The 24,688-nt window shown below is 40.0% G+C and overlaps 1 protein-coding gene across 8 annotated transcripts in view; it reads left to right on the top strand.

Moving 5' to 3' along the window:
- The window catches only part of KANK1 (KN motif and ankyrin repeat domains 1), a 242,971-nt gene that overhangs the window by 162,381 nt on the left and 55,902 nt on the right, over positions 1 to 24,688 (top strand). For 7 of the 8 annotated variants that reach the window (XM_058431525.1, XM_058431527.1, XM_058431523.1 and 4 more), the window contains one exon: positions 11,978 to 12,097. In XM_058431525.1, coding sequence (XP_058287508.1) covers positions 12,061 to 12,097 — 37 coding nt within the window. In that variant the 5' untranslated portion in view covers positions 11,978 to 12,060. Of the gene's footprint in view, positions 1 to 11,977; positions 12,098 to 19,849; positions 19,909 to 24,688 lie in introns of those variants that run through there. The other variant, XM_032138188.2, reaches the window with a different exon arrangement.

Raw genomic sequence — 24,688 nt, 5'->3', positions numbered from 1 at the left:
TAGTGACTTTTTGCCATTGAGTTGTTTGAGCTCCTTATATATTCTGGTTATTTATCTCGTCAGATGGGTAGTTTGCAAATACTTTCTCTCATTCTATGGGTTGTTTCTTCACCTTCTTGATTGTTTCCTTTGCTGTGCAGAAGCTCTTCAGCTTGATGTAATCCCACTTGTCTATTTTTGCTTTTGTTGCCTATGCTTTTGAGAACTTAAAAAATTTTTGCCCAGACCAGTGTCCTGGAGCATTTCCCCAATGTTTTCTTTTAGTAGTTTTATAATTTCAGGTGTTAGATTTAAGTCTAAATCCATTTGTATTTGATATTTATACATGGTGAGAGATAGAGGTCTAGTTTCATTCTTCTACATATAGTTGTCCAGTTTTCCCAGTGCCATTTATTGAAGAGACTGTCCTTTCCCTGTTGCATATTGTTGGCATCTCTGTCAAAAATCAGTTGGCTGCAAATGGCATAAATTTACATCTGGGTTCACTATTCTGTTCAGTTGGTGTTTGTGTCTGTTTTTTATGCCAGTACCGTGCTGATCTGGCTACTATAGCCTTGCAGTATATTTTTAAGTCAAGTAATGTGAGGCCTCCAGCTTTGCTCTTTTTGCTCAAGTTTGCTTTGGTTATTTGTGGTTCCATATAAAATTTAGGATTGTCTGCTCTATTTCTATGGGGAATATCATTGGTATTTTGATAGCGATTACATTGAATCAGTAAGTTGCTTTCGGTAGGATTGTCATTTTAACAATATTCTTTCAATCCATGAGCATGGAATAATATCTTTTCCATTTTTTGATTCATCTTCTATTTATTTAATCAGTGTTTTATAGTGATCCTTGTAAAGATCTTTCACAACTTTGGTTAAATTGATTCTTAGGGGCCAGTCACAGTGGCTGACACCTGCAATCCCAACACTTTCAGAGGCCAAAGCAGGAGAATTGCTTGAGCCCAGGAGTTTGAGACCAGCCTGGGCAGCATAGTGTGACCTCATCTCTACCAAAAAATCAAAATATTAGCCAGACGTGGTGGCATGTGCCTGTGGTTGCAGCTACTTGGGAGGCTGAAGTCAGAGGATTGCTTGAGACCAAGAGATGAAGACTGCAGTGAGCTGTGATCACGCTGCTGCACTCCAACCTGGGTGACAGAGCAAAACCCTATCTCAAAAAAAAAAAAAGATTCCTGGGTATTTTACATTCTGTGTAGATATGATAGATTAGATTGCTTTCTTTCTTTTTCAGATTGTTCACTACTGGTATATATAAGTGCTACTGAATTTTGTGTGTTGGCTTTGTATCCTGCAACTTTACTGAATTCACTTATTACTTCAAATAGTTTTTGGGTTTTTAAAAAGAGAAGATCCGGTCATCTACATTCAAAGCAAATTTGACTTCTTTCTTTCCAATATGAATACCTTTATTTATTTTTCTTGACTAACTGTCTGGCCAGGACTTCCACTTTATGTTGAATGAAAGTAGTGAAAGTGCACACCCTTGTCTTGTTCCAGATCTTAGTGGAAAGGCTTTTAGATTTTCCCTGTTTGGTATGATGTCAGCTGTGGATTTGTCATATATGGCCTTTATTATTTTGAGGTATGTTTCCTCTGTACCCGGTTTGTTGAGGATTTTTATCAGAAGGGATATTGAACTGTATTGAATGCTTTTCAGCACTTATTGAAATGATCATATGATTTTTGTTCTTGGTTCTGTTAATGTATATCACATTTATTGATTTGCATGTGCTGAACGATCTTTGCATCCCTGGGATGAATCCCACTTGATAATGTTGAATGATCTTTTTAATATGTTGTTGAACTCAGTTTGTTAATATTTTTTGTTGAGGATTTTTCTGTGTTCATCAGTGAAATTAACCTATCATTGTCTTTTTTATTATTATTATTATTATTATGGCCTTAGCTGGTTTTGGTATCAGGGTAATGCCGGCCTTGCAGGATGAGTTTGAGCATTCCTTCCTCTTCAATCTTTTTTTTTTTAAGAGTTTGAGTAGAATTATTATAGTTCTTCTTGAAATGTTTAGTAGAATTCATCAGATCCGGGACTTTTCTTTGATAGGAGACTTTTAATTCTATCTTTGATCTTATTACTTGCTATTGGTTTATCGAGGTTTTCTCTTTCTTCATGGTTCAATTTTGGTTGTAGATGTCCAGAAACGTATCTTTTTCTTCTAGATTTTTCTTTGTGTTGGCAATTGTCTCTAATGATTCTTTATACTCCTATGGTCTCTGTTGTTTTGTATCTTTTTGGTTTCTGATTTTATTTATTTGGGTCCTCTCTTTTTAGTTAGTCTTGCTAAAGTTTTGTCAGCTTTTTCTTTTTTAACTAAACTTTTGTTTTGTTGATCTTCTGTAATGTTTTAATCTCAATTTCATTTATTTTTGCTCTGATCTTTATTATTTCCTTTCTTCTAGTAAATTTGGGTTTGGCTTGGTCTTGCTTTTCTACTTCCTTGAGATGCTGCATTGTTAGGTTTTCTTTTAGAAGTCTTTCAACTTTTTTGATGTAGATGTTTATGGCTATAAACCTCCCTCTTAGTACTGTGTTTACTGTATCCGATAGATTTTTGGTATGTTGTGTTTCCATTTTTATTTGATTTGAGAAATTTTTAAATGTTCTTATTTCTTCATCAACTCATTGTTTATTCAGGAGCATATTGTTTAATTTCCATGTTTTCGTATAATTTCCAAAGGTTTTTTTGTTTTTTGTTTTTTTGGAGATGGAGTCTCACTCTGTCACCCAGGCTGGAGTGCAGTGGCACAATATGCAATCTCCACCTCCTGGATTCCAGTGATTCTCCTGCCTCAGCCTCCCAAGTAACTGGGATTACAGGCGTACACCACCACACCCAGCTAATTTTTGTATTTTTAATGAGACAGGGTTTTGCCGTGTTGGTCAGGCTGGTCTCAAACTCCTGACATCAGATGATCTGCCCACCTCAGCCTCCCAAAGTGCTGGGATTACAGGTATGAGCCACCACACCCAGCCCAAAATTCCTCTTGTTATTGATGTCTAGTTTTATTCCATTGTGGTCAGAAAAAAATACTTGATGTGATTTCTACTTTTAAAAATTTGTTGAGACTTGTTTTGTGGCCTAAAATATGGTTTATTCTGGGGAATGTTCCAGGTACTGATGAAACAAGTGTGTATTCTGAATAGTTGCGTGAAGTGTTTTATAAATATCAGACCTATTTGGTCTGATGTGTAGTTTGACACAATGGTTTCTTTGTTAATTTTCTGTCTAGATGATCTGTTTATTGGTGAAAGTGGGGTATTTGACTTCCTCCACTATTATTGTGTTACAGTCTCTCTCTTTGTATCATTAATGTTTGCTTTATATACTTGGGAGCTGAATTTGAGTCCATCAAATGTATTAATAGTTCTAAGACTTCTGTTTGGTTTTTTGAATAATGTCTCTTTGTTAAATTTCTCTGATAAATTTCTGAATGGAGAATTACCATTTTGTTTCTTGTATTTTGGGTTTTTTTTTTTTTTTGAGACGGAGTCTCGCTGTCACCCAGGCTGGAGTGCAGTGGCGCGATCTCAGCTCACTGCAGGCTCCGCCCCCTGGGGTTCACGCCATTCTCTGGTTGTTTTGTAACTCTTCTCCTCCTTTCTTCCTGTCATCCTTTATGGTTAAGTGACTTTCTCTGGAACTATGTTTTAATTTTTTTTTTTAGTGTGTTTATTATAGGTTTTTACATTGTGGTTACTATGAGGCTTATAGAAAATATCTTACAGATATATAATAAGTTATTTTAAAGAGATGACAGCTTATCTTAGATAAGCAGTCCCCAGTCTGTTTTGGCACCAGGGACTAGTTTCATGGAGGACAATTTTTCCGTAGATCTGGCAGTGGGGATGGTTTTGGGATGAAACTGTTCTACCTCAGATCATTAGGCATTAGATCCTCATAAGGAACGCTCAGCCTAGATCCTTCGCACTTGCAGATCACAATAGGGTTTTTGCACTCTTATGAGAATCTATGCTGCTGATGATCTGACAGGAGGTGGAGCAGGTAGTGCTGTGTGACCTGGTTCCCAACATGCCACAGACCAGTACTGCTCCATGGCTCAGGGGTTGGAAATCGCTGTCTTAGATCACAAAAAAAGAATAAATGAAAAACTTTAAAACAACCCTCCATCTTTAATTCCATCCCCTGACATTTTGACTTTTGTTGGTCTCAATTTACGTATTTTTATATCGCCTATCTCTTAACAGGTTGCTGTAGCTGTTATGGTTTTTGATAGATTTGTCTTCTAGGTGTCATATTAGACTTATGGGTAACTTATGGGTGGACTGCACGTGACAATTACAGTATTTGAATATTCTAGGGGTTTCTATACTTGATGTTACCTGTAGGTTTTATACCTTCAAATGTTTTCTTTTTGCACATTAATGTTTTTTTCATTTCAGATTGAAGAACCCTCTTTAACATTTCTTGTAAGACAGATCTAGTGGTGGTAAATTCTCTTAGCTTTTGTCAGAAAAAGACCATCTCTACTTGAAGGATATTTCTGCTGTTTGCTGGATAAAGTATTTGATGATAGCAGGGTTTTTTGGGATTTTTTCTTTCAGCACTTTCAAAATATCATTCCACTTCCTCCTGACTTATATGGTTTCCTTTGAGAAGTGTGTTGCCAAATGAAGTGGAGTTTCTTTGTATGTTATTTCTTCCTTTTTTCTTGCTGCTTTTAGTATCCTCTTTTTGTCCTTGACCTTTCAGAGTTTTATTATTATATGCCTTGGGTGTAGTTTTATTTGGGTTAAATCTGTTTAGTGTTTTCTGACTTTCCTCTACCTGGATATTTTTCTCATATTTTGGAAAGTTTTCTGTTATTATTTGAGTAAGCTTTTTTTCTACCCCTCACTCTTGCTCAACTTTCTCTTGAACACCAATAATTCTTAGATTTGGTCTTTTATGGTAATTTTCTATATCTTGTGGCAATGTTTGTATAATATCTTTCTATTCATTTTACTTTTTCTCCTGTATGTAATTTCAAAGAGGCTGTCTTTGGGCTCACTGATTCTTTCCCTTGCTTGATGCATTCTGCTGTTGAGAGCCTCCAATAAATTTTTCAGTTAGCAAATATATTTTTCAGTTTCAAGATTCGTTTGATTTTTTATCACTTCAATCTCTGTTAAATTCCTCTGATAAGTTTCTGAATTGCCTTTCTGTGTTATCTTGGAGGTCCCTGAGTTTCCGTAAAACTGCGATTTTGATTTCTTGGTCTGAGAGCTCATGAATCATCATCTCATTAGGGTCAGTCACTGGTTCCTTGCTTTATACATTTGGGGAGGTCATGGTTCCATGTTCTTATGGATGTATATCTGTGTCTTTGCATTAAAGGATTTATTGTTTATTCCAGTCTTCTCTGTCTGGTCTGTTTTGGTTTTTACTGGTATGTTTGCTTAGAGATTATTTGTAATTTATCTGTTGAATTTCTTACGCATTTTTCCCACTAGGTCACTGCTTCTTTTTCAGCACTAGATGGTACTTAAAACCCAGGTTTGCCTCTCTTCTTCTAGCAAAGGATCAGAGGATTGCCTGGCTGGAATGGGGGAGGTTCCAAAGGAGCTATCCCTGTGGTATGGAAGGGCTGGCTAGGAGTTCATGCCCAAGAGACCTGTGGAATCTACCTCCTACAGCGTAGTGCTGCTGAACAGCCACTCTGATTTGGCATCTCCTTTGGTTGAGTTACAGAGCGGAGCTTCCAGGGCTGGAGATGGTAATCCTGCCTCCTCCCTTTGTGTCCTGCTGTCCACAGGATGGTATCTCCCTTCAGGCACCCCTGATGCTTCTCATGGGTTGAGGCATGGATAGGTCTCCTGCCAAAGAAGCCAATATGATAGGCAAGTTATGTGTCCAACTTAATCTCCCTTTTTCCAGTGTAGAATCTGAGTTGGGGGAAGTTTTACATGTGCTTGATACCAGGCAGATTGGGGGAAGGGTGTCACAGATATGAAAATCTGATTCTCTTACTGTCTGCTGGAGGTTTTTTTTTTTGTTTTTTTCACTTCTCAATGGTCCCAGGAACTGACCCATTCTCTTTCATGAGTTCTGGGAGATTGCTGGTGATAATCTCGATGATGTATATTTATTTTGGTTATTCCGTGGGGAGGAGTGAAGCCAGCTTTCATCTACATTTTTAAAGTATAATTCTTATTTCGAGTGGCAAGAATCTGATTCCAGTATCCTGCCCTAGTTTTTATGCATTTTTGAAACTCCTACCATTGCATTTAGAACCTACCTGATGGAATTTTTTTTTTGTTTTTTGTTTTTCAGTTTAGAAAGTATTTGATTTTTTGAAACAGTTGACATTCATATAAAGAACAAGGTTGATAATCAAGCCTGCTCTGCTAATTCTATGCAGTCTAGAAAAGAGTGTACTGGGGCTGGGCGCGGTGGCTCACACCTGTAATCCCAGCACTTTGGGAGGCCGAGGCATGCAGATCACAAGGTCAGGAGATCGAGACCATCCTGGCTAACATGGTGAAACCTTGTCTCTACTGAAAATACAAAAAATTAGCTGGACGTGGTGGCATGTGCCTGTAGTCCCAGCTACTTGGGAGACTGAGGCAGGAGAATGGCGTGAACCCGGGAGGCGGAGCTTGCAGTGAGCCGAGATGGTGCCACTGTGCTCCAGCCTGGGTGACAGAGCAAAACTCCGTCACAAAAAAAAAAAAAAAGGAGAAGAGTATACTGGTTAAGTACCGAGAAAAATTTCCTGTGTGTCATGTAAGTACTTCGGGCTCTTAAATGTGTTACTCCAAGGAATAAGGTTGCAAATACAATTGCTCTAAAAACATTATACCAGCCTGGCCAACATGGTGAAACCCCATGTCTACTAAAAATGCAAAAATTAGCTGGGCATGGTGGCACACACCTGTAATCCCAGCTGCTTGGGAGGCTGAGGCAGGAGAATCGCCTGAACCTGGGAGGCGGAGGTTGCAGTGAGCTGAGATTGAGCCACTGCATTCCAGCCTGGGTGACAGAGCAAGACACCGTCTCAAAAAAGAAAAAAAGAAAAAAAAATTACATAAAATTCTGAGATGCACCTTTCTTATCTAAAAAGGATTTGCTTAAAGCCTCCTTGCAGTAAGCATATACGTAACTAAGGTGACTACCTTACGTATATGCCTCACTCATTTATGCCCTAAGTTCTCATTTGTTAAAACAGTAGTGCCCTTACTCTAAATCACATAATCACAAGAACCCTAGGGCTGAATTGCTCAGCTTTAAATGTCAGCGCTGTCATACTAGCTGTGTGATGTGAGCAAGTTCTAAAACTCCCTGTTTCTTATGTATACAATGGAGAGAAGGGGTAATACTTTGTAGGGTTGTTGTGAAGTTTAAACAAGGTAATAACAGTTAAGTGTTTTTAAAAGTCCCTTGAATGTAACAATTGCATCAGTTGTAAGATATGCATTTTTCTCATATGGCCTCTGAAATGAGGATGTGTCTTATAATGAATATAATTTCTTAATTAGCATTTTATCATTTAATTAGCGACATCTTTTTTATTAGTAGTACTTAATGATACACTTTGGGTGACATTTTATATTTCAATAACTAATAGTAAGAGGTCTATTAACATTAGCTGCCATCAACATCACCATCAATATTATCATCAGCATTATCTTGTTTCTAACTCAGATAGTGGCATTTGATAGTTTAGCAGTGCTAGAGTATATATCAAATCTCAATTTTATCTAACTATTTGTTTGCATTTGTGTATTTTTATCAAAGTTCCAGTGTGCCATTTTTCATATTTGTATCATTTTAGCTAATGTAAAGTATTTATGAGGTCAGCTCATGAAATGGTTCTGTCATTCATTGTACCTTACTTGGCGATCTACTAAAACATGCATCACCATCCTTCAGTCTCCCGAAATAAATAGAGAAGAAGACAAATTCTTTATTTTCTCTGTTGATGTATTTTCCTAAATCCTTTCACAGGAGTCTTTTTTTTCTTAGCTAGAACTAAGCCACCATTGTACCACTTAAGATTTACTGGTTTGCACTGTCCTCTGAGGGAGAAAAGAAGCAATTTACCGATCTGTAACACAGGAATGGACTGTGACCAAACCTTTTCTGGTTTATACAATGCACCGACATAAGAATCTGCATAGCATTAAGAAGAATGGGCCCTCACAATTTGAGGCTGCCTGTCAGCATGAAGAATAACTGAGAAAAATCAATACACAGTATGCACCTGTTCTCTTTGCATAGACACTGCCAGGATCCATACCCAGTGACAGTGTCTTCTTCTTTTTTTTTAGACAGGGTCTCACTCTGCTGTGCAGGCTGGAATGCAGTGGCATGATCTCGGCTCACTGCAACCTCTGCCTCCCTGTTCAAGTGATTCTTGTGCCTCAGCCTCCCAAGTAGCTGGGATCACAGGCGTGTACCACCATACCCAGCTAATTTTTGTAGTTATAGTGGAGATGGGGTTTTGCCATGTTGGCCAGCCTGGTCTTGAACTCCTGGCCTCAAGTGATCCACCCACCTCGGCCTCCCGAAGTGCTGGGATTATAGGCGTGAGCCACCGTGCCCGGCTGACAGTGTCTTGTTATTTTACCAGTGATATGCTTATAGTTCCTAATTTAGGCTTCCTCCTTATTTTGGTTTTATTATTCAGTTTGGGGAAGGGTGAGAGGCACCAATTTGGATCTGAGAAAAAGATCTTCTGCCAGATGAAAGAGTTTCAATAACAGGAGAGGACCTTGGGCCAAAGTTTATTAAGCTTGACTAGGAAGATTCTGGGCACATCTCCATCCAAATACCTTGACACATACTTCATTCACCCCTAGCACATGCAGCTTGTCCCTTCTTGTCTTCTGTTTGTCTTCAAGGTTTTACATGGTGGTATTTACAAGCCATTGTGGAGCAAGAATGCAAACACACAAGGCTAGCAAGGGGCCAGTAAACAGGGTTTGGCTTAGGGTTTTGTGGTTGTTAGCTTTTAAAAGCGTACTGAGTTGAATAATTCCAGAAACTGGGCTTCTTTCCTTTGCCCCTTCATTTCCCCACCCCTCCCTCTCTGGTCTTCCCAGTCTCCTCTTTTTTTTTTTTTTTTTTAATAAATCTGCATTTGTCAGAAATGTATAGACATTCACTTCTGTTCTTAAAAGACAATGTTTATCCCTAAAGCCTGCCTTTTGATTCAGCCAGCAATGACTGCTCACACAAAAGTTATTGCTCTCCAAGTTCAATCTTGTGGACCTGAACCAGTGCCTCTGTTTCCAAGAGAAAGTCAGGTGATTACCCCTTCATCAGGGAGATTGGAGCCATCCTATCCTCCTGGTGTGCCACCAGCCAGACACTAAGGGTCAGCAGGGAGTGGACAGTTTAGAATCTCCTCTCTCCAGGTGAACACAATGCTAGTCATTGTGTAGCTGGAAAAGCCATGCAGGGGGCAGGCTTGTCAGAAGCAATCTGTTTAAAAAAAAAAAAAAAGAGAAAAAAGTGTCCTTTTGAGTTTACACTGAGTTGCTTTCATAGTAGTTAGCTTTGAACTGTGGTGCAAACCCATTTAAACAATGAGGAAAATTTCACTAAGTGGCAAGAAATTCTCACCCTGTGTGATCAAAGCAGTCAGCCATTTCCTTTTCCTTCCTTTTTATTTACTTATATTTCTGACCCCTTCTAATCTTCATCATTGTAGCCTGATGGTTTCCTTTTTTGAATAGCATTTTAAAAAATACTGTTTCTTTTTCCCTGAGGGCTTTGAAGCAAACAAAACAACATTGACAGAAAGGGTCTAAATTTTTAGTTTTATTTTTTGAGACAGTCTCATTCTGTCACCCAGGCTGGGGTGCAGTGGTGCAGTCTCGGCTCACCGCAACCTCCACCCAGGTTCCCCAGGTTCAAGTGGTTCTGGTGCCTCAGACTCCCGAGTAGGTGGGATTACAGGCATGCACCACCAGGCCTGGCTAATTTCTGTATTTTTTAGTAGAGACGAGGTTTTGCCATGTTGGTCAGGCTGGTCTCAAACTCCTGACCTCAGGTGATCTGCCCACCTCGGCTTCCCAAAATGCTGGGATTACAGGTGTGAGCCACCGCGCCCGGCCTAAATATTTATTTTTAATAATTATTATTACAAAAGTAAGAAAAGAGCTAAAATCCATGATTTCATCACCCAGAGGCAACCACAGTGAACATTTTGGTACATTTCCTTCTCATTGTTTAAATTAAATATGTACATCTACACATGCATATTTTTAATAAAATTAGGTTTAGGATAGTATACAATTTTGTTTTTCTTTTAACCAACATACTTTGAATACTTTACCTTATTAAAAACTTATATGATTTCAATGGCTGCATTAGAATTAGCGTCTGCAGATATTATTTTAGTCTGTTGTTAAGAGGTCATGTGGGTTTCTGAGTTGACACTTTAATTCTCAACTTAGAATTTGTTTCACCCAAGTTCTTCTGATTCCATGGGTCTAGAGTCAGAGTTTGGGCACAGTGGAAATGGAATTTCTGTGTGTACTATAGTTTACTATTTGCTAGTATTTTACAGAAGGTATTTGCAAAAATCAAAGGGGAAACAGTGTTCTTTTTTGGTTTTTTTTCTTTTTTTGTTTTACATTTTGTGATTGAAATATAAGTCTTATTATAGTAATCTCAGGTAACTTTTAAATAGAAATATCAATATAAAATGAATGTATTGCCCAATATGGACCCCAGTGTTTCAAAACTATGTGCCACGCGCTATCATTTTGTTACTGGAAAGGGGTCCTAATCCAGACCCCAAGATCTTGGATCTCTCACAAGAAGGAATTAGAGGCGAATCCATAGAGTAAAGTGAAAGCAAGTTTATTAAGAAAGTAAAGGAGTAAAGAATGGCCACTCCATAGGCAGAGCAGGAGCATGGGCTGCTCAACTGATTATACTTACAGTTACTTCTTTATGTTAAACGAGAGGTGGATTATTCTTGTGTTTTGCAGGAAAGGGGTGGGCAGTTCCTGTAACTGAGGGGTCCTCCCCTTTTTAGACCATATAGGATAACTTCCTGACATTGCCATGGCATTTGTAAACTGTCCTGGTGCTGGTGGGAGTGTTTTTTTAGCATGCTCATGCATTATAATTAGCGTATAATGAGCAGTAAGAATGACCAGAGTTCACTTTCATCTCCATCTTGGTTTTGGTGGGTTTTGGCCGGTTTCTTTACCACAACCTGTTTTATCAGCAAGGTCTTCGTGACCTGTATCTTGTGCTGACCTGTCTCATCCTGTGACTAAGAATGCCTAACCTCCTGCGAATGTAGACTTAAAATAAAGGTCTCAGCCTTATTTTATCTAGCCCCTATTCAAGATGGAGTTGCTCTGGTTCGAATGCTTCTAACAGTTTGAAGTTTATCCAACAGCACAGTGGGAGATAATGAATTTTTGTTTGTTTGTTTTAAGAGGAGGAGGACTGACTGGATCAGATTTGTGTTTTAGAAAGGTGGTTGCGTGTAAGAAAGAGGCGTTTGGTGGAAAGACTTCAGATATCTCAAAAGAATTTCCATGAAGCTGATCTTTTTAAAAATGTAAACATTTGGTGGAATAATTGCTTTGAAATTGCAGTTGAATAAATGAACTTTTTGAACCAGAATTTGGAAAGGAAGATATGCTTAAAAACCAAAAATATTTTGTGGAGTGCTACACATTGGGAGGTCATTTGCATTTGGTGACCACTTTCCTAAAATAGTCACATTTCTAGAGAACCAATTTTGTTTCCCATAGAGTATTATGTGTAGACACCTCCTTTCAGTATGTAGCCACTGGTACATCCGTGGTTGTTATCTCCATACTGCCAGGTCCAATGCAGTCACCTCCTGGATCTACAGTCTTTCTCCCCCTATTCCAGTTTGCTTTCTCTGTTAGCAGTCATCTTTGTAAACGGAAGTCTAAGATTCAGTGTTGTACATTTTTTAAATGATCCATTTTGATGGGGCTCTCCTTATTGTTTCAGGTTGAATGCCTTTGAGAACTTGATGCATAAAATTTGCATGACTCCTCACTCCTTTCTGGATCTTTCACTGGACTCAAGCCAGCATGGCTCACACCACAGAGGTTAACGGCAGTGCCTCAGGTAACCCTGTGCTCTGGCGTGTGTGTGTTAAATGTATGTCTTTACTCAAACTAATTTTTTATTCCCTTTAATAATGAACGGATAATAGCAAGTTGCCTAGATAACTAGGATTTCAGAGCAATTTTCTGTCCATTGAAGTTTCGGTTTGTTTTGTTTTACTCTCAGAAAATCTGCTTTTATCTTAGAGTCTTGCATTGAAATCAGTTGAGTCAATTATTACCTAAGTCAATGCTGTTGAAGTGTTGAAAGACAAATGTAAATCCTGAATGCTGATGCGAATGTAATGTATACCCCTCTTGCACTTGTTTCTGAGGGAGTGAATGGGGAGAGAGGAAATTAGTCTGGATGCTTAAAACCAATTCCTAGTATCCACTCCCAGGCAGCTTTTGTTTGATGTTGCTAAAGAGAAAGGAGGGAAGAGAAGCACATGTTCTGTAAAGTGACTCTCTTAGGAATATGCCACGAGCCATGTTATGAATCATAAAGACCCGTATTTGAATTCTTATTTTGGTTCTATTAGAGACTTGTGTAGTTTCACTTTCTGTTCCAATATTGCTTCTGTGAGATTTGGGAGAAATCTGTACACGAAATGCAGAGAAGATCCTCCTAAGCGACACATCGCCATGGGGACAACCTGCCCAAAATGGCAAGTGTTCATTTCTCTTTTGAGTTATCTGCCAAATAGCTGAATGAGCGAGAACAGTAATCGTCTATGCAGAAATTTTTTCTGAGCGTCTGATTCCAGAGTCCTACCTCTGCTGGCTCTGTACACCTTCAAATGACAACATTATATACTGGAGCAAGTGTAGAATCGGAGCCAGGAAACCTGAATTTGAGTCCTAGTTCCAGCACTAACCGTGAAATACTGGGCAGGGCTATTTCTCCACATGTAAACCATCGGTAAGTATGTCCACCTGCCGGTTTAGGACCAGTGAGCGCACCAGAAACATACTTACAGGAGCTATGTAAGCCATAAAGCGCTTTTGAAGACAACAGCAGGAAGTGACCTCTAAAGTGGGCCTTCCCAGCCCATGAATGTGACTTTTTATTCTAGCAGTCTCAGCTGCAAGTGTCTCATCTGGGTAGAACACTATAACCCAAACCCAGATAAACTCAGTTGTTTGTTCTGGGACGACTGATCTTTCCCTGTCCATTCCATTTTTGACCTTTTTACTGCCCAGCTTCTTGAGACTTTTATAGATTCTGCTGTGGGACTGCTATCAATAATAAAGACATGAATGATAATATCTAACATTCATTGAACACTTAATATGCACCATGGTGCCTAAAATGCTTTGCCTGCATTTTCATACTTAATCCTCACAATAATCTAATGAGATTAAGCTGTTATTTTACTGTCATCATCATCCCTATGTAATGTCACAGAGAAGTTCGGGGACTTACCGTAAATGAAGTAAGAAAAATCAGAATTATGGGCAGTGGCTCACACCTGTAATCCCAGCATTTTGGGAGGCTGAGGGGGATGGATCACCCAAGGTCAGTAGTTCAAGACCAGCCTGGGCAACATGACGAAACCCCATCTCTACAAAAATGCAAAAATTAGCCAGGCATGGTGGTGCATGCCTGTAATCCCAACTACTTAGGAGGCTAAGACAGGAATGGCTGGAACCTGGGAGGCAGAGGTTGCAGTGGGCCCAGATTGCACCACTGCCCTCCAGCCTGGGTGACAGAGTGAGACTCCATATCAAAAAATAAAATAAAATAAATCAGAATTATGATGACTTTCTCCAGTAAAATATTTGGTGAGAGAGGAGATTGAAACATTATGAAATTTTAAGTGTAGTGGGTGGGTTTCAATTCCCTCTGATGATGTGATTTCCTCCCTTGCCCTCCATTTGCTTCCATTCACATGCTCAGGAGAAGGGGTGTTTAAGGTTATTGGTGCCTCAAGACCTCAACCTTCTTCTGGTGCCTTGGGCAAAATCCTTTCTTCATGGGTTTAGATACCTACCCCACTAGTTCCTTTCCAACTTGGTTTCTTCTGTACTTACCTTTTTTCTTTGTTCCTGAGATCTAATAAGCAAGCTGTAACTTTTCCTTCCCACCTGGTATCCTGCCTTAACAGGTCTGGGCATTGAGGTTGAAAGCAAAAGAAAGCTCTCTGATTTGTGATTTTCAGGGTGTCAGAGTATGAGTTGTTACTGCAGACAGTTATCTGGACTGTGCAGGGGCAGATTTTTTTACTTATTCTAGTCACCATGACCCCTGTACGTCTATAAGCAAATATAATTGGAGACTGAACCATAAACAGTAATATATACGCAAACATACATATATGTGTATGTGTCTGTATATGTATATACACACATATACATACATATATGTATATACACACATATACATACATATATGTATATACAAACACAAATGTGTGTACACCATATATATGACACTCATAGAAAAAAAAAAATTTTTTTTGAGATGAAGTCTCGCTCTGTCACCCAGGCTGGAGTGCAGTGGCGTGATATTGGCTCACTGCAACCTCTTCCTCCTAGGTTCAAGCAATTCTTGTGCCTCAGCCTCCCAAGTAGCTGGGATTACAGGCCCATGCCATCATGCCCTGCCAATATTTGTATTTGTAGTAGAGATGAGGTTTCACCATGTTAACCAGGCTGGGGTTGAACTCATAACTTCAGGTGATCTGCCCACCTGAGCACTTTGGGATTACAGGCATGAGCCACCGCACCCAGCCGAAAATTTAAAAGTATAGATGCATGTCATATTGTCTGAAAACAAAACACAACAAAAGGAAGAATTACTGGTGATAATACCACCTAGAAATAAATGTCTTCCTATTTTTTATATAGTTGTCAAATGTTATATATTTCACTTGGCTGAGAATCTGTTAATAAAAATCATTCCTTTACCTTTTCCCACTTTGTATTACAAAAGAAACACCTCTCCAGTGTTTAAAAAAATACTCAATGTAAGAGATGCAGGTTATAAATACACTTCTATGCATGTAAATAACATTTAGAGAACCTAGATGAAGATGAGATAAAGAGGGCTTCATGGCAGCTAGTGAGGGCCAATTACTGGTCTCCTATGAGAAAAGGATAAGCTATTTGGGTTTAGTAGCAGTTTTAGATGTGGAGTAAATTATATGCTTTTTCAATTTCAAAAAATTGCTGCTTGGGCTCCATAGAGCATGAGGGGAAATTTCATGTGACGATGGAGTCAGGGCAGTGACAAAAGAAGCACCTTCCATAGTCTTAGTAATAAAACAAGCAAAAGAGGAGCCTCTGGGAAAGGCCAAACCATGCCCTTGGCACAGAATATATCCGACGACTGATGATCTCAAGTTGACATCCCCATGTAACATTTAAATGGGGTAAGGGGTGATTCACAACCTTTTATACTCTGACTTCCCCTTGGAGTCCTTCACTGAGGCTGGGTGAAAGAAACTGCTTTTAAAACGAGCTGTTCATTCATCTGTAATTTGTAAAATGTATTATGCCACACTTCAGACATACAAAATGTGTGAAAGTTATATAACAAGCACCTTTGTACACACTACTTAGCTTAAGAAATAAACCTTATTAATATAAGCCAGAGATACATGAGCACCTACTATGTGCTGTTTTAGGTACTGGGGATACAGCAGTGAACAAAAGAGGCAAAAATTTCTGCCCTCAAGGATTGTACATTCTAGGGAAAGTTGAAGTCTCCTGTGTACACGGTTGCCAGAAAAAAAAAATACTAAAAAAGTGTTCACTGTTTGTCTCAAATTCAGTTTAATGGTGTTCTACTTGTGTGTGCAGCCGTACCTGTGTACCCCTTCCAGACTGCACCCCTTGCCCTTCCTTTCCACCAGCCCATCGAAATCAATCATTCCTTATCTCTTTTTCACGAGATCCTCCATCCTACTTCTCTTGATTGGTACAGTATTGTTTTCATTAATTTAAAACATTTTAGGCCAGATGGGGTGGCTCAGACCTGTAATCCCAGCACTTTGGAAGGCTGAGGAGGGAGGATTGCTTGAGGCCAGGAGTTCAAGACCGGTGTGGGCAACATAGCCAGACTCCATCTCTACAAAAAAAAATTTTTTTTAATTAGCCAGGCATAGTGGCATGCACCTGTCGTCCCAGCTACTCAGGCTGAGGTGGGAGGATTGCTTGAGCCCAGTAGTTTGAGGCTGCAGTGAGTTATGATGGTACCACTGCACTCCAGCCTGGGTGACAGAGCCAGACCCTATCTCTAAAGCAAAAAACAAAGAACATTTTATTATGGTACTGCTAACAGTACTGTAATGTCTTTTGTTAAGGAGATAAGAGCATCATAAATTGCTCTTGACTGTTCCCTCATAGCCAGCTAGGAAGTAAATGGTGATCGTTGGTTAGGAAAATAGCTGTGTTTCTTTGGGGTGTAGGGATGAGGCAGTCTGCTTTTTCCCCAAGTTTCTGAATCGTGTTGTAAACTGGATGCACTGATTGATACCTCTCTAAACACTAATTAATGTTGTGAAACTTTAATTAGAGCTTAGATACGCTTTAGAAGCCAAATAACAAGTGGCTTATTTGTGAAAGAAAGATAATAATAGCTATCCTACCTTCTTCACAAGGTGGTTGTGCGGGGGAAAAAATAATAGCTGTAAAAACACGTTTTAAAACATAAAGTTCTGGTCAGATATCGGGGGATAGCACCATTCCCCTTGTTCTCTTGTCCTTATCACGTGCTGCTGATCAGGAAACATCCCAGGTACCCTCATGTCAGGCCCTGCTGGATGCCATGATATTGGGGCCAGAGTTGTATTAACATCCTCATTAAACCCAGTTAAATGACATAAACGGATGAGCACTGGGAGGTGACTTTTTATGCCTGCTCTTATCATCTTTATTTTTGCTAATAGTTGCCTTCCCCAATTTATTATAGCCTTTCCCTCATGCTATTTCTTTTTATACAGCCTGGATATATATTTTTTCAGACAGATACATATTTATTTGTTAAAGATGCTTATTGAATTGCATTCAAATGTTATTTAGGCCGGGCGTGGTGGCTCACACCTGTAATCCCAGCACTTTGGGAGGCTGAGGCATGTGGATCACCTGAGGTCAGGAGCTTGAGACCAGCCTGGCCAACGTGGTGAAAATCCATCTCTACTAAAAATATAAAAACTAGCTGGGTATGGTAGTGGGTGCCTGTAATTCCAGCTACTCGGGAGGCTGAGGCAGGAGAATTGCTTGAACCCAGGAGACGAAGGTTGCAGTGACCCGACACAGTGCTACTGCACTCCAGCCTCTGTGACAAAGTGAGACTCCATCTCAAAAAAAAAAAAAAAAAAAAGTTATTTAAATTAATGATCACATAAAATTTGATAGGAAACCAGAAGAAAAGAATTACTCAAAATTCCACACTAGGTCTTATTTTTAGTATTTCTTTTTCATCCTTTTCAGGCTAACAAACTTAAACACAGTTTCAATAAGCTTTTATGGATTTGGATATCAGCTCTTGACTTCAACATCCGTTGCATTTTTCCAAGTCTTCATGGAAAATAGTTTTCAAATTATTATTTTCGATGACTGTATAATATTCCTTATGGTGTTTCTAGCAGCTGAATTATTCTTTTTTTGTTTGGATGTTTGGACTGCTTCCAGATTTTCCCTATAGTAGATGATGTTGCAGAGAACATCTTGCCTGGTCGTTTTTCTCCTCCTTTTTTATTATTTCCCAACAATTTCAAAGAAGCAGGATGACTGGGTTAAAGGGCACAGTGTTTTCATGGCTTTAGTAACTGTTGTGGTGCTTGAATCTCGTTATCTTGGTCAGTTATTTGGCTCCAGCTTTTGTCTCTATGCTGATCTTAAATGAGTACAAAGGCCACTGATAAGACCGGGTCAGTCGGATAGAGCCAGACTCATGGCCGGGTAGGCAGGATGCTGCAGTGCGGTGTACCCCACTCTTGCTTGTGTAAATATTTTTCTGGGCAGGAGCGTTTCTCAAACAGAACTCTGAGCCCAGTGCGGTGAACCTGATAGCAGGAATTACGTGCTATCTGTCAAGTGTAAGACTAGTTTGCACTGACTGGTCTGGCTAGAACCAACCTGGTGTTTTGTGAGATCATCTGTAAGGAAACACACAGCACAGCAGAGGCGGTGTGCCCATGGTGGTGAGTCTTAGACCTGTCATCTGTGTTAGCATTACCCCGAAGGCAGAGGGTTGGCTGATTAGAAACTACGGCTGCTTTAATTCATGGGTACCCTCCGTGACTTTTCAGGGTCTCCTGGTTGAATGCATTTGCAGAAGGATTAAAATGTGTGTTCTTATTTGTGCTTTGTATTCTCCCATAAGTAGTGTGTCGGAGACTATTAGAATAGCTGAGAGGGTAAAACATAAACACATAGGTAGGAGCCTGCCATAAACATGTAGGTAAGAACTAAAAGGCGTCTTTTCATTTCAGTTGTCCAACCTTCCTTCCATATTCTCAGATGACAAAACACAAGTTGCTGAGCTCACACAGCTAATGACTAAGCCAGAAGTCGGACATGTAGAACGTTTTTCCTTTGTTCAAGGTTATTTATTATGTTGCCATTTAAAATCAGAAGTGTGATATCTGTGAAGTTCTGATTAAACAGATCAAGTGAAAAGGATGTATTTCAGAAAACTGCGTAAAACCCTAAAGTACAGTGGTTAAAAATAAAACGTCCTCCCTGATAGGGATTATGTTGGTAAGTTATTTTTTTTCTTAGTATGGATTATTTCTTTTTTTTTTTTTTTTTTTTTTTTTTTGAGACGGAGTCTCGCTGTCGCCCAGGCTGGAGTGTAGTGGCGCAATCTCAGCTCACTGCAAGCCCCGCCTCCCGGGTTCATGCCATTCTCCTGCCTCAGCCTCTCCGTGTAGCTGGGACTACAGGCGCCCGCCACCACGCCCGGCTAATTTTTTTTTGTATCTTTAGTAGAGACGGGGTTTCACCGTGGTCTCGATCTCCTGACCTCGTGATCCGCCCGCCTCGGCCTCCCAATTAATAAACATATTCTAATTCCTTTATTTATTGCATCATACAGCTTCATCCTAGTATTAGTGTGTTTAATAATTGCATTTAATTAGATTATGCATTTCAACTTTCAATGAAACTGTAGTTATTAGTCTTTTGAAGGCTAATTTCACACTGAAGTTTGTAGATGAAATAATTTTCTTATAGTGGTGGTGTTTGAGGAGATAATGTAACCACTTCTTAGATTTGAATTTCATAACCCTTAAAATGCCGGGACCACCTACAAATAGGGGATACCCTGGGTTTTGAAGTCTTGCCTGTCTGATTAATCAGAACCCCAGAATTCACCCAGCCCCCGGAGAGGTTTTGAAAAGCCCCTCACTCATCAGAGCTTGCTTGTTTCATAAACTCTTAAGGCTTTGTTTTAACCTGTAGCCAGCTTCACCTTATAAGCTTTCTTGCTCCAAGCCTTGAGCCAGTCATAATGGCTTAAGCATCAGATTTCAGACAGGCGATTAGCTCTCCAGCTAAGCCAAGAAAGGATGATTTATCTTCCAGTGAGTACCAGCCTATTTGAGTGTAGGAAGGAGAAAATCTGTACTCCTGCTCCTGGGTACTGGGCAAAGAAACCCTTTGGTTGGGGATTTTTGCCCAGTACCAACTTTATAGGTGCCAACAAGAAAGAAAGAAAAAAAATACATACAAAATAAACACCCAACAGGGAGATTCGCTGTGTTAAGAACTCGAGCTGTTGCTATTATTCTAAGAAACTGGGTAGCCAGTCAGAGGATTAAAACAGCCCTTCCTACAAGGATTTGAAAACTCTGTGCTCTGCTCTTCCTCAGCAGACTTCTCATTGTGAGTATTGGCATTTACTTCTGATTATGCACTTCCCCTCTTTCTTGAATGAGTTGGGTGGGCTAGCTGAGCGCATCAAAGATACAGCTCATTTGCTTCCTTTTCCAGGGTTTGCCTTCTTCCTGTGTCTAGGATAATTTCAGTTCATCTCCTTTGTGCAGTTTCTGAGAAAGATTTGTATGGGCTTGGAAGAAAATGATCGTGACTAAAGCTCACAGCCACTCTTTGGCTCCTTTTCTGTAAAAGGTGGTTTGATTTGATCTGGCATGAAAAATATTATCATAATTCTCAAATTCAGAGAAACGATAAGTTCTTGCTCTTTCCTGACCAAAAAAAAAAAATTAATTGCATTGGGTAGACTTCTCTAATAAAACCTTTAAGAAAACCCATCGAGGAAATCAAATTTTTTAAGATTCATTCAAACAGTTGTAGAAATTCTAAGTTCAAAAAACCAAAAGCAGACCATTTTCTTTTTCCTTCCTTGGCTTCTCTGTTGGATATTTTTGGAGTGAGCCTTAACTGAGTTACTCATTTCCACATGCTTTAGGAAAAGTATGCTCATGTTTTACAGGCTAAGCCTGGTTCTGCTTTTGAGCTGCAGTTCATTATGAATCCTGAAAACACAAGTTTTTGAAATGCAGCCCATTTGTACATATAGCATTAGTCATCTCAGCTGGTAGTTCTATACGATGAGTTATCTCACCACTTAAAAATAAGTACGCTGCTATTTTGAGATTTAAAAATATATCTAGTGACCAGATTTCTTATCCTAGTTAAAGCAAGCCATGGCTGAAACTCAGATTAAATAATATGCTATAAAAATGAGAAGGCCACTCTAATCAACAGATAGCAAAACAGAACTACAGACTTAAGGGAGAGCTGTGCTAAGGGACAAATTGTTGGATTTGTAGGGTTTGTTCTTATCCTGACAGTTAAATCTTTGTACTCTTACCTCGTTTATGGCCAGATTTGCCTGATCCCTGATTTCCCTCCCAACTGGATCAGAGGTTGTGGAATTGGAATTTCACCCTACAAACCTTTGCTTAAAGGAGGTACTACTAGAGTAACCACTTACGGAAACAGTTGGCTACTGATAGTTACTAGTACTGAGTTTATTTTAGTTCCTTTTTCATGATTTTATTCCATTGGAAAAGTTTTCTCTCAGGGATCTTTTATACTTTGGACATGATCTCTGTTAGGCAGAATCAAAAGATAGCTGTGTGGCTTTCTGAATTTAGTCTCACAATATTTGGTTTAGTTGATAAATCCCATCCATCAGCTTTGCAAATAATTTTGTGAAAACATTGATTCAGCTTGTCCTGCCCAATTTTCCCATCCCTGCCCACTTTACTGAGTGCCTTTTCCATTTGCATCCACTGTCCATTAGGCCAAGGCATTTGAAGTGTGTCTGTACAGCAGGTACATTTAAGACTCTCCAGGAAGAAAGGGGGAAGAATATTCCAAACTGAAAACATAGAGACATGAGGTATTTCCAGTAACTTATATGCCCATTGCTTAATATCTTAAAAACCCTACTCATGTGCATCAACTCTTACTTTTTTCTAACTAAAACCAGAAAAAAGTTCTCTCTTCCTCTGTTCTCAGTATCCCCCCTCATGTAAGTCTATGTACCCAACACGGTGCAGCCGATTTATTTATTTTTCCCTCAGCATTTTTAGGTGGATTGACTGGGATGCTTTATGAAACTCAGGGACGCACGATGAATATGTTTTTTGGGGCATCCTGTTTGGCATGTTCCCCCTCAGCTGTGAGCACAAAGACTGGTTTGTCTTCTTGTGACCTGGCAGAGGAGGCAGAAGTACCTGCTGAGCTTATGTAGCATGTACCCCAACCGGTGCCCCACCTCTTCAAGTGGTGAATCATCAGCCTGATGATACACTGATTTTTAGAACACGCTAGGGTGGAGACCTGGAAGTCTGTACACTGGTGGGGGAGGGAGGGATGGTTTGCATGTCAAACCATTTCAACAATGCAGCTTACAGGAAAAAAAAAATTAATTGCAAAACACTGATGCCCTTTGCCACCAGATTTTTCCATTAGCACTTTACACAGCTTCCAAATCTGCCCCAGGGACAGCTGTTTGGCAGTGTGAGGGGAAATGGCAGCATCACATCATAAGTGCAATGATTGTTACCTATGAGCCTATCCGGTAAGGGATCCGAGTGGGCCCAAGCATCACACACGTGCTGGAGCTGAGTGTTCTCTGAGGAACGTGCTAGGATGTTACTTGGTGCTAGAAAACAGCCGCTGGAATTCACAGCACTTCAGGACGCTGATTGTAAATGAAGAATCCTGAGACTGAACATCTTCTAGAAAGGTAAAGGGGGCTTGGGGCTGGGGGCTTTTCCTCTGGGGTATTATCCTTTGGCATGTTGTCCCTGGATGCTCTGATGATGAGACTTTGCAAATACTGCTGAATTTCTTTCTTTTTTTTTTTTTTTTTTCATACTGCTGAATTTCAGTTGGGGTATTGTTTGGGGACTACTGGAAGGAATGTTATGAAACTCCATAGAAATACTTTAATTCAGTGAGTTCATTCATTCAGTCGCCCACTTTTAAATGACCATACAGATGTATTTGGCAGAAGGGTGGCCATCTTCCTTCTTTGTGTAATGGACCAGCCCCAAGGCTGCGAGCATTGGTCCTTCTTTGCCTTTTTCTCCCTGCTTTGTGGTTTTGTGTATGTAAGGATGGCTGGCAAGATTACGGATCATTGAGCTTTGTATTTTTCTGTTAGTTTTCTGTCTGCCCAAACATTTTCACTTTCACAAACTTTAATCTCTAACTATTATTCCCTTATCTTAACTCTGAACTTTTGTTTTGGGCCTTATTTTGGCTGAAATCATGGTCTATTTCCGTTTCTTCAGTTCTTGTGTCTGTAAAAATCACAGTAGGCCTTACCGGAAGTCCATGACTACAGGTACTCAGAGACCAGCTGTATCCAAAGAGTTGTGTAAGATAGGGGCATCTGCTCCCTCCCATTGCTGTTTCCCAGTCTCACCCTGCCCTCTTCCCCAGTTAGTGACTTTGATTTCTTGACCGGGATATCTTTCCCATATCTGTTAATATAAGCCCTTCTGATTCTTCAAGTCCTGCTACCTCTCTTACCTCTCCCAACAGGCGTTCTCAGATACTCCCAATGGGAGTTCCTCTCTTCCTCTTCTTTATTCTTATTATTCTGTTATTATTTCTATTAAATAATTGCCATCAGTTGCTTTTAATTAAGAGTTAGGGTTGTGTGCCTCACTAATCTTATAAACTTGAGTGTTTTAAGAGGCAAGAATCATGTCATCTTCTTCGTATGCCCAACAATGCCTTGCTTAGTAGTCCTCGTAGAGTCAACAGATTCAATGTTCAACCAGCAAATATTTGCAGAGCACCTACTTTGTGCTGGCATGATGCTGGGCATATAATACAGGTCAAAAATCAGGCCCAGCACCTGCCTAAGAATTTGTGGGCCTGAGCCCTGCCAGTTGCCAGTCTGATGTGCTGTATTCTTTGCAGTTTTCTTCCAGCCTTTTCCCCTAAGTTCCCAGTTGGTCGCTCTGTGAATTCATGTGTGACACTTCACCTGGGTGTGTTTCCTGGGTGAACAGATGGCTTTTACTGTGTCATACACACACTCTTGCGTTCTGCCCCCTCTTGTGAAAATTGTAGTTATCTGCCTTCTCTCCCTCACTTGCTCTAAGGCAGGCTTAAGATGGTATTGTTGCTGGGTGTGGTGGCTCATGCTTGTAATCCCAGCACTTTGGGAGGCCAAGGCAGGCAGATCACTTGAAGTCAGGAGTTTGAGATCTGCCTGGCCAACAGGGTGAAACCCCGTCTCTACTAAAAATACAAAAATTAGCTGGGCGTGGCAGCGGGCACCTGTAATCCCAACTACTTGGGAGGCTGAGGCGAGAGAATAGCTTGAACCCGAGAGGCGGAGGTCGCAGTGAGCCGAGATCTGCAATCCAGTGTGGCTGACAGAGCGAGACTCTGTCTCAAAAAAAAAAAAAAAAAAAACTAAAGAGTGAGAAAGAAAGATGGTATCGTCTGTTAAATGTCTTAATGCCTTGGATTCCAGAGAGAGGTGACCAGGTACGTTGTGGCTGTCTAAGGGGAAGATTATTGTCAGGGGCCATTTGGAAAGTTCTTTCTAGCTGCCATGGCCTTTCATTGCTTTTTGCGGCATGTTAGCAACACAACCAGATACGGAGGAGTTGGGACTCCAGTTGGTTCCTTTTGTCTCAGGCTTATTCTCTGGTGCAGCTTCGTGGGCTGGTTGCAACTATAGGTAAGAACCTGAGCTGGTAGCCCCTGGGGGTATGGCTGGCTGGCCTGCTTTCCTTCTTTCCCACTGTTTTCCTGGGAAAGTCTCTACAGACCTCACCTCTTTTAGGTGTGAGGAGATAAATAGTCCTTATTATCCCTTATTTACAGCCTTTATAGAGTCTTTGTAGTAATCTAAGTTAAGGTCTTAATGTTCTTATTTAGTTCTGTGTCCCCCAGTTCATTTGGTATTGGCTTTTCTTAATGCTGATTTCATATCTTGGATGAAAATATGTTATGAGACCATCTCTTCTTTAGATGTGACAAAGGTAATAACCATGGGGCAATCCAGACTGTAAAGAAAGCCTGAGGTGTAGAAAGCCCATGCGACACTAGTTTTAAGCCTTCACATGTGTTTGGGGAATTGCATTTGTTGAATAAAGGATAAGAAGACAGAAGACTTTTTATTTTTCTTGTCTTTTAAGATAGGACCATGAGATAGCATCCT

This window comes from Hylobates moloch, unplaced genomic scaffold, assembly GCF_009828535.3.
Source record: "Hylobates moloch isolate HMO894 unplaced genomic scaffold, HMol_V3 SCAFFOLD_19, whole genome shotgun sequence".
Taxonomy (NCBI): Eukaryota; Metazoa; Chordata; class Mammalia; order Primates; family Hylobatidae; genus Hylobates; species Hylobates moloch.
The sequence above is the reverse complement of the archived record's forward strand: the minus strand, read 5'-3'. Positions and strand labels throughout refer to the sequence as shown.